This window comes from Coffea arabica, chromosome 6e (assembly GCF_036785885.1).
Source record: "Coffea arabica cultivar ET-39 chromosome 6e, Coffea Arabica ET-39 HiFi, whole genome shotgun sequence".
Lineage (NCBI taxonomy): Eukaryota > Viridiplantae > Streptophyta > Magnoliopsida > Gentianales > Rubiaceae > Coffea > Coffea arabica.
Genome location: NC_092321.1, coordinates 8,631,577 through 8,647,585, shown reverse-complemented (window position 1 = coordinate 8,647,585; position 16,009 = coordinate 8,631,577). Strand labels below are relative to the sequence as shown.

Below are 16,009 nucleotides of genomic sequence, written 5' to 3'. Positions count from 1 at the left end.
ATGAAGGGGGTGTAATTTAGCTATACAATTACGACACCTTAAAGTTGCACAAAGTTTTTCCTACTCTTTTTCCCCTTCTTCCTGAATCTCGAGTCCTTGACCAAGCCTACCAGTCTACCTGGCATCTATAGTCTAGATATTATAATCCAACAAGACAAGAAGAAGATAAAGACGCAAAAAATGGAAGGCTGGAATCAAGCCTTCTGCGACGCCCATTGTCAAAACTAAAACTCAAAAGAAAACAACAATTGACAATTCGGCACGTAGGCGGAATGGAAAATTGTACTATCTTGCGCCCAATAAAAGGCCTATTGCTGTTGGTGTTAGGGAGGAGCCATAGGAAGCAATAATGTTGCTGCTTAACCACCCACCATCCTGCTGATGAAACAAGAAACCCAGTCGTAGTAGCTGTTTGTTGTTGTTGCTGCAGCAGAAATGAGCCAGCGACCCTAAAAGCTTCGGCTGCCAAGTTGTTTTCTATCTGCCAAAACAAGAAACAAGAAAAGGCTGCAAAGCTTGTTGAGAGTGCCCAAGTAATGTGCCAATGGAATGAATCAGAGAGGTCCCAGACTACAGATGCTACTAGCCCAAGTTATGGTGATCTTTTGTTTACATAATGGAGAAGTGGGTCACATATGAGATTCCCATTATTTCTTCAGATTAGAAAACCAGATAGCTCTTCCATTTCAAATTAGATACAGCAGCACATCAACCTCACACCCGCACATGACAACAGAAGTCATCATCCTATTGACATTGTAGCACTCGTAACAAATTATGACGGTACTGCCCCTAAAGGTGAAAGAAAAAAAAAATTTGAATACTTAGAATGCAACCACACAGAGAGGGGGACGGAGGCAATAATGAATCATAGCATTGCCGTCCAAACTAGCTAAGCCCTGTCATTTCAAATGATTCCAGGAAAGGAATTGTTGGCTCTCAGCATTTGTGGTACTGGATGTACGGTACATTTTTGTGCAGAGGTCGAGTTAATGTTGTAATAACGGCACACCTAAGCAACACGAAAAATTAGACACACAATTATTATTAACCTCGTCAGTACTGGTATAACCGACCTTGATCACTTCTTCAATGAAAACGGGAGTAAAGATTACATCTTGCCCTATGTCTCTAGGATGATCTAGATTCTAGACAATTACATGCTCTGTTTGCGCTTGCGAATTGATAGTTGCAGCACATTCTTTCGATCGCTACTCAAAATATTCTTCCGAGTAAGAATCCCTGTTGTATAATTGCTCTTTTGAGAATTCTGAAGACCTTGCAAGCCTACCGACAACAGCATTCCTGAAACTCAAAACTTCTTGGACTTGAGAGCATGACCTCTGCATTCGGACCCCACTTAGACTACTTCTGGACTCCATCATTTCATTGAGCGATAGCCTCCTCTTGGACCCCGGTTCAGGCCTTTGCTTCGGTGCGCTGTAAGACCTCAGTTTGGCCTTAAATGACTGCGTATTAGCCATATAATTTGGGCAATTCCTGAATAAGCTTTCCACGCAAACACTCTTGGCTGGCGTGACAGGTGGATTTGTCCCACAAGAATTGGAGAATCTGGGAGTGCTTTGAGGGGTGGAGAAGCGGCATTCGTCCCCAGTCAGTCCCCAGTCGGAGTCTTGAGAGTTTCTGCAATCAGGGATCGATAGGTGGGGCGGAGGATGTCGGCATTGACACGAAGAGGATAGAGTCTGGGCATCCCCGGAAATGGAATCTGATACCCAGGCGCTGCTTCTTCTGGATCTTGATTTAGGCCTTCCAGTATCTATCTCCACAATCTTTGGGATTTCATCGATTGCATTTGAGTTAATGCTATCAAACGATGCAGAGAGCCTTCTGTTATGAAATGAATTCTGCCTACTTCTACCCTCATCAAACTTTTCCTGCTAATTAACCAAGATGGATACAAATTAAATTAAGATGTAATTCCTTGCAAAAATAGATGCACAGAGACAAGTTCTTACCGCGGAATTTGCAGCATGAAACTGCCGGTTTGAACTTGCAGCAGTAGAATCGAGGAGGCCTCGAGCTTTTTGGGCACGAACATTGGCCTGTGCTCTTATAAGAGCTTGCATGCTGTGAAATGTAGCGAACGCCTGTTTACGCACCAAATAACCTCTCACTAGTGCTTGTAGTTTCACAAGTCCTTTCAAAGCCCTCAGTGCCTTCCTTGCCTGATTAATTCACACCATACCCGTTTAGCAATTTCCATTTTTCTAGTAAGAACGAACCAAAATTAATGCATAATGGTAAAAGGGACAACCAAAAAAAAAGAAAGAAGACAAGGAAACGGATGTGACTACGATACTAAGAAACCGTGTCTGTCAGTCAAATATACGTTATACACCTTCGAAGCAAAAGTAGTAGTAGTAGTAATTAATTACCAAGAATCCGCGGAAAACACTTTGAATTTTTGTAACGGCCCACTTTTCACGACTACCACCACCACCAAACATGGTCCCTCCTCTGCCTTGACTGGTGAGCCTAACCACGGCCACCGCAGCCTGTGCAGCGGCAACGGCGGCGTCAGCGGCAGCGGCGGTGGCTGCAGCAACTGCTATGGCATGCTTGCTTTGCTCCTTGTCACCAGAGTCAGCGTAGAAAGATCTCAACCATGCAGCCTCAGCCGGGGTAATATTGGGTGGAATGGTGTTTGGATTTGAACACAGCCCATCAGCAGTGTCTCTTCCCGAATGGCCCATTCCCGTCCATTTGTTTTCTCTCTGGCTACCGGAATTTGGATTAATCTCCTTCTGGCCCTTATCCCTCTTTATCCCAAACAAACTCTTCAACCACCTTGTTGCTCTGCCCATTTTCTTGAAAATGTGGCTTAGCTTGTCAAGACTTCAAAAGAATTAAGTCTGGAGAAACCTTAGGCCTGAAGTTGTAACTGAAAATAGCACCATCTTCGCAGCTCATTATCTGGGATGATAATTTTCAAAGAGAAAAAGGTAAGTAAAAACGCTCTAAAGAAGATGGTGGGGGAGAAAGGGGGGGCTCAAGAAGGGCCTAGGCTTCTGAGAAGTTACTACTGCTACTTTAGAGATGGGGTTAAGAAGGCACATGTGATGATGTGAAGGAAGGAGAGATTAAGGGAACTTGAAAACGGGGTGTCAAAAGCTAAGGGACTATTGAGAATTTACAGCTAAAAAGCTGGTGTGCTTCCTTTTTTGTGAAAGTTGTCCAACAGTAACATCTCTAAATCGTGCATACGAACATGGAAAATGAAAGGGAAATTTGGAAGGAAGTCTGCTGATTTGTAATCAAAATTCTTGGTTACAAAGACAAGAGGGAAATCTCTAATTCTTGGTTAACTGCTGCCATTCTTTTACTGTTTTTTTTTTTTTTTTTTTTGCCCTGGCTGAGAAAATCTTGTACTAGACGAAATTCCGAGGTTGAAAAAATGTGAGCTTGGAGCCTTGAACTCTTTCATGTATCATAAAATTTGTTTGTTCAATGCTCGTATCATGTTACACAAGCCGATCCCCTCTGCATATACATTGATCTATGATTCTAAACTAAAACTTGTAAGTGTCGTAGACAAGACAATAATCTTTTCATGGGTATTAGGTAACAAATATTTTCAAGCAAAAAATTAAAGTGGAACCTAAGATTAATTTGTCCGTTGTTTCATTACAGGCTAATGTAGTCCAAATTAACGAAGCTGAGCTAGCTCTTCCCTTGCTTTTCACCATACTAATCAAGCTTGGGAAATAAAGTAAAGATGGTAGAGTTTGTTGTAGCCTATGCTTAAGAATATATTGTTGTAATGGACAAGCATTATTAATTAGTTATTAGTAGAACATTGACCAATTACTAGAAATGGAAAATATCCACACAGGATCCCCCAGAAAACTACGTAGAAGAAGCATAGCAGACAAGAAGGTGCGGCTGAGGATTGCGTATGTATGTATGTATGTAGACACGCAAACCCAAAAGACAAGACCAATCCTTAACTTTAAAATCTAGTCACTTAAAATAAGATATTCGAATGACTATAAAGTTTTAGTATAAAAAGCATACAAGTAATGTACATAGCCAATAGTGTATACAAAAGTAGTAACTAACAAAGATATACATATATATATGTATATACTAAAAAAAAAGGGCGGAGGGAGGAAGGGGCCTCGAATTTTGATTCGTCCAACTTGGGGCTCTTTTCTGAAAAGATGTAAAAATGGAAAAAGAGAAAAGCAAAAGGTGAAGAAAAAAGATTACTTTGTGGAGCGACGTGTCCTTAAAGAAGGAATTGAAGAAAGAAAGAGAGAGAGATGCAATGCAACAACGTACGTAAGATAGAATAGAATAGAATTGATGCCTGAGACCTGAGGCTTGGAATGGAAGGCGTTACTATTCATTAGAGCGCGTCCAAAGTCCCTCCACAACCAACCAGAAGCAGACCAGACCCAGAGTCCATCTCCTTCCTCAGCACAGCACAGCAGGCATCTCTGACAATCTCGTGACCGCTTACGCACATATGCAAATCTCTTAGGAATCCAAGCTTTCCTTCTTTGCAAAATCCCTGCTTCAGTCAACCATATTCTCTCCTCTTCGTCTCTCTTTTCATCGATCGGTGGTAATCTTCTTCAGTCGTCAACTTGTTCCATTCACTTCACTTTGGCAAAATTCTGCAATTTCATCGCTTCGTTCTCGAGTTGTTATATATATGAACAGAGACTTAAATAGTGCAAGGGAATTTTATGGGGAAAACCGGGGGGGGGAAGGAAGCAGATTACCCACTACCAGATTTCGAAATTCGAATTCTCCTGTGCACTCCGTAATATATAATTGTATGATTAATTGGTGAAGTGCTGAAAAGTCAAGAATTTTGCACCTAACACTACTCTCTTTTTTCTTTCCAACTGTTCTATCTATACGCCATAGATGTAGTAGTAGCATAACAGTTTGCAAAAAGATATTCTTTGTCATTTTTAGTGCTTGCAAAAATCACCCATTATCATTTATTTTCTTGAAGAAGAAAAAGCAAACAACAGCAGTCTGATTTTCACCACCAGTCAAGTTTTCTAGCATTAGCATCCCTCGGCGTTTAGTGCAAGGAGCACGGATGATGGATAGTAGTACATCGAGATCGCTTTCCCCTCTAGTGCAGAAATGGTACTAGCACAGTATATACTGAGCTTGAGTACGTACGATGCACTGAAGGCTTCAAAGCCTACGGGTAGATGACAATAATAATAATAGTATTGCTGGCTCCTGTCCTGTACCAATTAACGAGGAGGATGAAGTATTAAAATTCGCTTTGTGTCATCATTTGTTCGTATCCATTAGATAACTTGTGTTTTAATTCTCTTCTCACTGTCGCCTGAGATAATGACCCATGACTGTTGTAACTTTGTCTCTCGTTTATCTTTGGGTAGATGCAGTGCTTTCGGAGCAGTAGTATTTTGACGGTACCACAAGAGCTTGGAGGCTCCTGTCGCTGTTCAAGAATCAGATGATGCCAACAACTCTGAAAAAATATCGTCCTCTCGACTGTTACTTGCCTATTTGCCCGGGCTTTTGTTGCACAATTATTTGCCCAAGTCGAATCCAAAATATGAATATGGCATTATGGTGGGTGGGTGACCACTTGCCTGCACTCACAGATTTTTTATTTATTTTTTTGGGGTGTTGAGACTTGAGATTGATCATTCATCGTTGATCAACTACTACATCACATGAGAACTAAAACATGATGTTTATATAGAAGAAATAACAATAAAATAAAAAATGGGACAGAGAGTGGCACAGAGTGTGGGACACAAGATCCGTTGTGCATGAATTCCGGTTTCTATCTTTAACCTGAATGAGTGTGTTTAGTTTTTGATATTTGGCCTAATTAATCAGTAATCACGCATTCAAAACAAAGCAATACACTTTGAGTAACTTACTGCGACTTACGCAAAAAAGGGCAAAAAAATTTTTTTTTTATTGCTGGTAAGGCCTATGAAAAAAGGTTAGGACTAGGAGTTGGTAGTTTCAAGTTTGGTTCTCAAGACCAAATGATAAAAGTGATTATTGAACCTTCTTTATTTTGGTCATTAAACTTTTTTTTATTTAGCCAAAGTAGTTTATTTAACTATTTAAAGCATGCATTTTGCGACCGATAAGCACGCATTTTCTTTACATGAGTGACGAAAAAATGCACTTTTGTTAGTTTAGTAATCCAAAATGTACTTATTTACTCATTAGTTTAGTGACCATTTTGGGTAAATAAAAAGTTTGGTGACTAAAATATACAATTAAAAATAGCTTGGTGACTGTTTACGACGTTTGCTCTTCCCCCCCTTTTTTTTCCCCTTAGATAGAGTTAAGTTTTTATCATGAATTAACAAGATCTTGGCATGCAAAAAAAAAAAATTTTTTCGAAGGAGATATAGGGAGGCAAGTAATAAATACATTGTGTTGTTTGGTGCCATTCGGCTTCTTATACCTTTGGGCTTCTCTCTAGTCCTAAGGACCCCGAGTTTGGCAAAACTTAAAAGGCCGACTTTACTTCTGCAATGGTGCTGCTTTGATCGTTCACGAGGCACGGCCCATTTAAAGATTCCCTTAGGCAGGCTTCTTGGATTATTGGGGAAGAAGCTACTGAAATAGGTCTGCCGTAATTCATCCTGACCTCCTGAAATGGGCCCCGTTACGTAGAGAACTTGGTCGTCAGCCACATCCCTGCAAAAACACAAATGGATCGTCCAATCCATCACATGGATGTGGAATTCTAACTGGCAATTTTAATTCATTTTAGTTCCTAGATATCTTGGACCATTCTGATTCATTTTAGACCCTCATTTTTAGCATTCAAATATTTCATCCCTCCAGTTATGGTTAAAACTTGAAATTTGCCAACTGCGCCCAAATGGTGTTTTCTTAGAAAATAACAATAGTTGCATCACAGATATTATAATTTTCTTAGCGTCTAAGATGTTAACAAAATCGAGAGTAATACCAGTAAAAGTGATTCATATAGCGCAGAGAAACTGGAAATCACCCCGTTTTCTGTTCCCGTCCTCAATAATGAATCCGCCTTTTAAGACCCAAAAAACACCGCGATGATCCGTACGTAATTATTTGGAAGTCTATGAGTGGCTTGATCTTCAAACTGATACTCATAAAAGCTGTAAGATTTAAGCTGATGAACACCTACTACTACTAATTCATAGTTCATACTATACTAGAAAAATAACTACCTGCAGAGGACCTGGAGACAAAGGTCCACGCTGCATAACCTGATCGTATAGAGTCTTCAAAGACTTGAGATGAACATTTGCCAAAGCTTGATGAAGCAACAAACCAGAATAGTACTACTTTTTCCCACAATCCATTAGCGGCTGATGCCCCTAGGGATGGACAAATGGCCTCGTTGAAAGCTTTAATGATTCATCCCTTTCTTTTTTTTTTTCCTTTTTCTCCAGGCATCATGGATATCCACAAATATGGTGGTGATTTTTTGGATGAAATAGAAAACAATTTAGAGGGAGAAGGCTCATCCCATTTCGAGATGAAAACGTGTGATCAACAAATTAGACAGTGATAGATACATGATTAACTACTGAATTTGAATGTAATCGCTCGTAATACAAAGTCAAGATCTTATTAATCGAGCCACGACAAGTTGGGCACGATCACGCTGGTAAACCAGTTAGAATAGAATTACTTCCCCGGAACATAAACTTTTTTGAAAATTTAGCAGTGTAACCCTAGATCTGTAACCTGCATGTGAGTTTGCCTGTTACCAAACACTCAAATCCCTGGCTCAGTCGTCACGACATTGTGACCATGATACATGCGAAGACAACCCTGGATTAATTGATCATTAACTACTGCCCCATCTAAAAATAGATCTTTCTGGACAAGGGGTACAAACGGTTGCAGTGCAACCGTTTGTACCAATTGTGTGCATTTTGCACTGCGCGTAACATCGATAGCACACGGTGTAACTTTCTTTATACATAGCGTAATTTTAGAACACTTTTTTGTGGGATCCATACATGGTGTGAAAATCGAGTTATCACATGTGATCTGAGCCGCACAAATTTTTGGGCCAAAATCACAGCCGTGAACTCGCAGGAACGGTTGTCAGAGACAACCGTTCCTGCCCCATTTCCGATCTTTTTAGTACAAGTTGCCAATATGAAAGTACATGAAGACAGAGCTAACAAGAAGGCATGCCTGCATGCAATATTCTTATATTTTTATTCCTTCAAACGTACAATATGCTTGTGGCATCAATCATTCATCATCACACATTCCTGATGTGGGTCCCCATATGTCGAGCCCAGAGGGAAAATATACAATTGTAGTAATACAGAAGGGGAGATTAGAGTCAAATGAATGAAGCCTGTATAACATGCTATGGTACCATACAGAGTCATGTGTAAGAAAGATCAGCTCCTCCAGCGGAGACATGTCATGCTAATTCAATTGGTGAAATAAAGAAATACTAAGTTGAGCAAATCATGGGAACTCATCAAAACACTGCTCATGCAGGTCTATAGCCCCATTGCCTAAAATGTTGCTCATAAGGTGGACAAAAGCAAGGGGCTATATCGTTATACTACTCTCCTAAGCTTTTGAATAGATATAGACAAATTAAGTACTTCCAATGTTTGATCGATGACATAACAGATATTGAAAATTCTAGCTAGGTACTGCTGCTGCTCTTTTGTTGTATAGACAGGCATGATGGAGTGGGTTTGGATGATGGTGGTGGTGTTGGAACTTGGAAGGTAGCGGGAGATCAGAGATGGGAACGAATGATATGGAGAAACCACTCACTAGTCATGAAAAGAGGAGAAGAATATTGAGGTAAGGGGACAAGAAAGGGAAACAGAGAACTGGGATTAATGCAAAATTTGCTGCCTAGTATAATATTAGGGCGACCATGTGAAAAGCATGATGGCCTAGGATGACGTCGCTATAGTTTTCTTTTTCATCATCTTCTTCTTATTCTTTCTAGTTTATTTGGAAGAGGATGGCCGCCATGACCTCCTCATCAGTCATCTCCTTGGAAACGAACCAATGAGGGTGGAGTGGGGACTGGGGACTATGAGCCTAGATCTATTCCCAAGGCTCTCTCCATTATGCATTGTTGTATATGTAGGATTTGTAACAGCTAGCTGCTGCTGCTGCTGCTGCTAGGCCTGGCAAACTAAAGTGAATGAGCACTATAACTTATCTGTCAAATGCTAGTCCTACTAATGACAAAAATCAGAATTTATTGTACTTCGGGATCTTCCGCGAAGTTCTTGTAATCAGAGTTCCATGTGTTCTGCTAATTTTGATAAGCAACTTCTGGAAGGTTTCCTGCTGATGAGCAACAGGCTCGTGCATGAATTCATTAGAGTTATAGTACATACATTTTCAGTGGTGCCAGGATCCTAAGATCAGGGTAAATCCCTGACACCACATAAATAGTAGTATCAGTAGAGTTCAAAGGACACAAAAGTTAAGCATGCATCTTTTTTTTCTATGTTATTATACTCTAAGTCTTGATTGTGCAATAATGTGGCAGTAAAGAGCTTAAAAACGTTAAAAGATTTTATTCTTGTACTAACATCCATATTAAACCTTAAATCAAGACCCTTCTTAGGCGTAACAATTATGGGTCTCTTCATTGTTTAGCAGGTGGAGAATGTAAATAGAAAAAAGAATTTCAATTTTTTTTGGGGGGGGGGGGGGGGACAGAGAGTAACTTGCAAAGTTTTCAAACTTTCTTGGCTTACAAAATGATTTTTTTCAAAATGATTTTTTTTTTTTCTGTTGGGGTTGGGGGTGGGGGAACTACACTTAGCTCTGCCCCTGTTCTTCAATACTAGATGATTATTAACTTGGTTAGAAGAGTGGAAGTTTCAATAAATGGTGCGTATGGACTGAAGTGGTTAGGGTAGAAAGAGGATAGATTTCAAGAACTTTAAATTTATGGATAATCTCAAACCGAACCTTCTACAAGTAATTTCACGTCCTTGATAAGCGAATGATGAGTGAAAGGATTGCAGCTAGCCTCAAGTTAGGAATTGCTGAGGACCCGTAATTTCAAATTCTCAATGCTACTCATGCTGAAGCTATGTTTCAAATTAGTTATTCCTTTGAAAATCTTCAGAACACGAATAGGATCCGGAATGCAGGATAAAAGTGTCCTCATTAGAGTCTTTCACAGATTATATATAAATCTGTTGATAAGTAGGATAGGAATTCGAAATCGAAGGAGCAAATGAGAAATAATTAGTGAAACTTGTAAAATAGCTAAATAGTAAATATTAATATTGTTGAATGCAGAATCAGGAAAATATGAACGGCTTCTGAAGTCAGTGATACCACATTTTTAAAGAGGTCTTTTGTTAGTTATTATCTCATTTAATTAGATTATCCCAGACACTTGGATCTACATGTATGAGAAAGGAAACTAAGTATGTGCTTATCCTACGGGGAGGGGAATGTTTTACCAGGAGAGCTCTTAAGATGGTTTCATATGTATCAAAATGCAGGAGTTCCTTATATTAAGATCGTTTCATATGGGGAAGGTTCCTTATACTTTGACGTATGTGGCTTGGTTTTACTTTTAGGGGAAGTCCTCGTCGAGTGGGCAAACAGGTCCTCTACGTTGCCGAAAAGGCGGCTTGCATGTCTGCTGCAAGAACCCAAAAAGAAAAAGAAAAGTAACTGTAATTTAGTAAGTAGATAATAGTGTAGTATAGGTCAGAGGAGGAGAAGGAGAAGAAGAAGGTTTGGGGTCGGGGGTGTTTGTAGTAAGTACTGCAATGTGAAAATATGTATCGAGTAAGAGCTAGGACGGTATTTGTTCGCAACTCCAATGGATTTATGTCTATTCCGTTAAAATGGCAAATCGAGAAGGATTAATCTTTCTTACATTGATAGGCGTTAGATGAATGATAAATATGTAAATTTTGAATTTAAAATTTAACTTTTACATATATATCATGAATACAACAGTAATAAGATATACACTGTCACTCTATATAAGATTTACTCAGTAGTCAAAAAATAGGTTGTGTGGGAATTTGATCAATTATTTGATGAATTTGATGGCTAAGGCCCACGGAAAAGCAGTAGGTCCAACAGTCAGTCTATTCATAGGCAAACATGAAAAGGATAGAAGGTGTATTGTGTGGAAATCAGGAGCACCAACTCGTCAAGTTGAAACCAGAAATGGAAATTGATGAAAGGGAGATATATAATTGACTGTGCACTACTGTTCCTGAGAAGATAGCAACAACATAAATTTGGGAGTACAATATTTACTTGAAAGAGATGGATGGCCTGATGGCTGATAAGTTAAAAGACTTAAAAGAGTGATGCTGCCCCCTCTTAAAGGTTCATGCCACTGGAAATGCAGACAGCAGCCTATATACTTCCGCAACTAGTCTCTCCCTTCTGCAACCTTGAACAATTAATATTGTGCTGTTTTCTTCCTTTACCTGCATTTTTCCTTGCCTCCTCTCTCGTATCGTTTCTGTCCACAGTACGAGGAGGGAATTGAGACACCAAGAAGCTTCACCATTGTCCACACATTCTGCTATTTCACAAGTAGATCAAAAACTTTACTCTTAAATAAACAAGAAGTATGGAAAGGAAGGGAAGGAGTACGTTTAACTTATTCTCCTTTTTTTTTTTTTTTAGAGAGAGAGAGAGAGTTTGACTTGGTTAAAGCAGACTTGCAGCTTATACTTCAATGATAAGAGAGGTACCAAATACATCTTCCACTACATCAGCACTAGCTTCCTCATTTCCTACCATTAGTATTGCTACCCATTTCCGTGATGGATATAGCTATATATATATATATATATATACATGTGACAACAATGCTGCAATGTGCCATCCTTCTCAATCGGATATGCACAATAACATGACAATGCACCTTAGTGATACTAGAGACCGATATCAAGAGACATGCATCTGTAGTCTTGAAGGTCAAGAGGACACTCTTCAGCAAGGGTCCAAGGCTGAACCTGCGGAGGTATAGGCTGTTTAGGCCATGTCTTCCCCATGGAATTAAGGAGTAGCATTTCCATGTCATTATCACCATTTTTACGGACTAAATTGGATGGCAATGTTTGAGTGGTGACAGTCAGTTTACAATTGATAATTGAAAGAACAAGAAATAAATTAAAAGTTTTTTTAGAACTCCTATCAGTGAAGAAGAGATCGAATGCAGAACAAGAGAACAAAGATGAATAATACCTAAAGGATACCCCTCATACAACTTCCATAACATGAGCGTCAACATACGTACAACCTTCCACCTCCATGCACACTAACTACTAAGTGACAAACAAAAATAAGAATCATGTCCTAGTCCATTAATTGTCATTTATCACCAGAAGAAAAGGTGAAACAAAGCTCAAACGATATTCACATCGCAGACTAAAAAAGTGCCAGCATCCTTGCCAAAAAAAAAAAAAAAAAAATAGGCGGAGGGACCCGAAATTAATAACGGAAAAAGATACAAGGAAAAACCCTCGCTGAATCCTTTGAAGGGGTCAAACCCCACCACCCCCGAGTTTTTGGAAAAAAAGAAAAAGAAAAAGAAAGAAAGATAAGTGTCTTCACAAATCAAGATCACTTAATCCGACTGAGCTAAGCTCCGAGCTGAGCACCCCACCCAAAAAAAAAAAAAAATTTTAGAAATTGTAAACCAAAGATTTCATCACTGGGGTCTACTTAATTTTGTTAAATTCTCATCACGACGACGTCACCGTCACACAAATCAACGGCTCTATTTCGTTGTCGCATTCACCAGGCAATGGAGGAGGAGTCGTCTTGCTGTCACCACCGCATCCTCCTTCGCACGTGAGAAATTGCGCTCTGTTGGCTTCGAACTGCCAGTCTGTGATGGCTACAACATACAACATCAGCCCCGCGCAACAAACCTGGGCCGACAGAAGCCCCAGCCAAAGCCCACAGAATCCAACCCCAAGCCCAAACACCAGACCAATTGCCACTGGCATACCCACAAGATAGAATGCCCCAAGGTTCACGTTAGCTGCTGTGGACGGGCGGGCGGTCCCACGTACAACCCCACATCCAACGGTCTGTGGGCAGTTGCCTAGCTCACACAGTCCCAGAATCGGCAGCGCCGCTGATGTCAACCGTAGGATGTTGCCATCATCAATGAACATCCGACCCCACAAGTCCCTCAAGGATGTTGCGAAGCCCATAGCTGATAAGCCCATCAGGCCCGCTATGAAGATCGACACCACGGATGAGACCCGAGCCCTTTCGGGCCGGTTTGCTCCGAGCTCATTACCGACCCGCGTGGACACCGCGAAGCTGAGCGAGGACGGGAATATGTACAGCAGCGACGTCGTTTGAATCAAGACGCCCATGGATGCAACAGTGGCCTTAGGGTCCACCAAGAGGCCACACAGCACTATCATGATCTCGTACCACCACCATTCCAGACAAACCGAGACGCAGCTCGGCGCGGCTAGCCGCATGAGCGGACCCCAGCCGGTCAAGCACTCTCCGCTCACCTTCGTCCATGTTGCGGCGTGCAAGCCGGTAGCCCACAAGTACAAGACGAGCGTCACCAGGACCACCAGGTTGGAGATGGCAGCCGCAGCAGCAACGCCTGCCACGCCGAGCCGGAGCTGGATGACCAAAACATAGTTGATGGGCAAGTGCAAAGCCGTGCCAGCCAGAGAAGCCAAGGTGAGCGGATAAGTAATACCTTGAGCCCGAAGGTAAATACGTATGGGGTGAATAAAAGAATTTGTGACAAGATCAGGGAGTGAAAAAACAAGGTAGGTGCGGGCCAATCGGGTGATAATGGGGTCTTGGTGCAAATAAAGAAGAATATGGGAAATGTTGATCCAAAGAAATGTGATTGGGATGGAGCAAGCCAGAAGAAATATAACGGACCTTTGCAGCGTTAGGGAAAGAAGCCTGGGAAGCTGTGCTCCGAAAGCCTGAGAACAGAGCGGCTCCATTCCTAGTGCTAAACCGGAAAGAACGGAATAACCGGTTATGTTGGCGAAGGCCATAGCTAGAGAGCCAGCGGCAAGCTGGATGTCGCCGAGTTGGCCTAAAAAGAGCATGGAGAGAATGGAGCGGGCATAGAGGATGAGGGCTGCGATTGCTATGGGGAAGGATAGCTTGAAGAGGGCTTTGGTTTCTTGAACGATCTCCGAGGGTGAAGGTAGGGCAAATTTGGGTGGATTTTGTTGGTTTTCTTTGGGGTTTTCCTGGACTTTTAAGGGGGTGGGGAGGGATAACAGATCGAAATAAAAGTGGGTTTGAGATGGTGGCCGTGGTGATCTTGTGGAGGTGGAGGAGGAGGTAATCTTTTGATGATCAATCACGGAGATGGTGGTGAGTTTGGGGGTAGTGTTTGGATTGCACATCGTTGGAGTTTTGTAGTACTCTAGCTTGGAAGATGATATGATGATGGAAGAGAAAGAAAATATACAGATATGGTTACTCAGTAGTAGTAATAGGACTTAAAAGAGTTGTGCAGCTGTTACTTCTTCATGTTTTTTTTTTTTTTTTTTTTTTTTTTGTACTTTTGGGTTTTAACCAAGCCAACTATGAAGTGTGAAGAAGACAAATTATCCCTGGAGATCCTCTCATGAAGAGCACTCCCCTCTCTACTCTCTACTATGTGTCTCGCCTCATCCGCCCGCTTTGCCTGGTATTAATAGAAGGGTTAAGGTGGCTTTGTCTTTTATTTTAACGGACTTTTCAATTTTATTTTTAGTTCATAGCAGCCCTTTATGGTGGGTGGGGTTGGGGGGGGCGGGGGTGGTGGGGGAGGGGATGATATCCTCTTTTTTTTTTTCTTCTTCTTCTTTTCATTTATTTTATTCTTTTGGTTGCCTGCCCCTTGTGAGTACTGAGCAGTAGTCATTTTGCTTTTGGGAGGTTCGGGCTCTTTACTTTATGGGCATGTAGTTTTTAGGGATGTCAGGACTGTCAGTTACAGGGCGCCAATTTTCTCATAGATACTTACGCAGTTTAGGTAGTAATACTCTGTAAACTGGGTGTTTTTACGAGGGAGGACTTTGGTTGTTGGTGCATTTCTTGATGAATTCTCCATCATCAGCAGGCTGTGGTGGCGAGGCAATGTAGCAGCGATTGGAACGCCCCTTCTTTTGGGAACTGATCATTATAAGGTACGGCGCATTTTCCCGGGACGGCAGAGGCTCCAACAAGAGAATTGAAAGCTACACCAACTTGAATTTGGAGGTACTATACAGGTGTACGATATGCTGTGAGGATTGTACTTTGTGGGCTATTTCATGCTTGCACCCGCTCCCCCGCACCGGTAATCATGAAAATGGGAGGACAAAAGAGTTGAGTAACATTGCTCCAGCAAGCAAGGAAGAAGACGGTGATGAATTGAAAACTCAGCGTGTGGTCAAACCTATAACATTGGTGGCATATCTTTGTTGAATTTATTCGTTTCGAGAGAGTTTTTAATGTCAAGCCTGGCCTCGTAACAGAAGGCATAAATTTTTTTTTTTAATTAATTTAAGCATCAAAATATAGGAGGAGAGGAATAAATTCGTGGACTCTGTCGCCAAGTTTAGCTTTAATTGCATTAGCATATATAGCATATATTTGAAGAATAGATTTTGACAAAAAGATGACGATATTAGCCTTGTATATGCTGTCGGATAGAAAAACAACCGGTCCATTGCCATTAGAAAGCTCCTCTTGCAACGATGGCAACGAAACAGTTACTGTTCATAGGAGTATTTATTTATTAATTAGAAGAAGATAACAATGAGGTTCACCTCTCAATTCCTTCCTTCTCCTTTTTTTCTCTTTATTATAAGAATTGTAGTGCCCTCTAAACAAACAATAAAAAAAAAAAAATTATGTACTCGACAGTTACCTTTTTATGGCCTAATTTTTTATTTCTTGTTTTTTATGGTGATCGGGATTTTTTTACGCAACACTTTGAAAACTGCACTTGCGCATCGCGCTGATGAGTCTAATAGTTACTGTATGCGGGTAAATCATCCTCGAAGGA

At 40.9% G+C, this 16,009-nt stretch overlaps 2 protein-coding genes and 1 long non-coding RNA gene across 5 annotated transcripts; 1 reads left to right on the top strand and 2 right to left on the bottom strand.

Annotated features, from left to right (window-relative positions):
* Positions 1–1,018: 1,018 nt before the first annotated feature.
* LOC113694200 (protein IQ-domain 26-like) lies at positions 1,019–5,155 on the bottom strand. 3 transcript variants are annotated; one of them, XM_027213065.2, is made up of 4 exons: positions 4,341–5,155; positions 2,400–2,937; positions 1,980–2,189; positions 1,019–1,901 (listed from the first exon to the last, which is right to left on the bottom strand). In XM_027213065.2, exons 2-4 carry the CDS (start codon positions 2,826–2,828, stop codon positions 1,212–1,214), a joined length of 1,329 nt encoding a protein of 442 aa, XP_027068866.2. In that variant the 5' UTR covers positions 2,829–2,937; positions 4,341–5,155; the 3' UTR covers positions 1,019–1,211. The 3 variants fall into 3 exon arrangements, with proteins under 3 accessions (XP_027068866.2, XP_071911050.1, XP_027068867.2); XM_072054949.1 differs by lacking the exon at positions 4,341–5,155 and having other exon boundaries at positions 2,400–3,256; XM_027213066.2 differs by lacking the exon at positions 4,341–5,155 and having other exon boundaries at positions 1,019–1,898; positions 2,400–3,251.
* Positions 4,451–5,797, top strand: LOC113694714 (uncharacterized). Its single transcript, XR_003449463.2, has 2 exons — positions 4,451–4,591; positions 5,394–5,797. It is a non-coding gene; the product is annotated as an uncharacterized lncRNA (long non-coding RNA).
* A 6,570-nt stretch (positions 5,798–12,367) lies between these two features.
* LOC113695691 (protein DETOXIFICATION 51-like) lies at positions 12,368–14,658 on the bottom strand. Its single transcript, XM_027214825.2, has one exon. It carries the CDS (start codon positions 14,376–14,378, stop codon positions 12,717–12,719), a length of 1,662 nt encoding a protein of 553 aa, XP_027070626.1. The 5' UTR covers positions 14,379–14,658; the 3' UTR covers positions 12,368–12,716.
* Between the last annotated feature and the right edge of the window lie 1,351 nt (positions 14,659–16,009).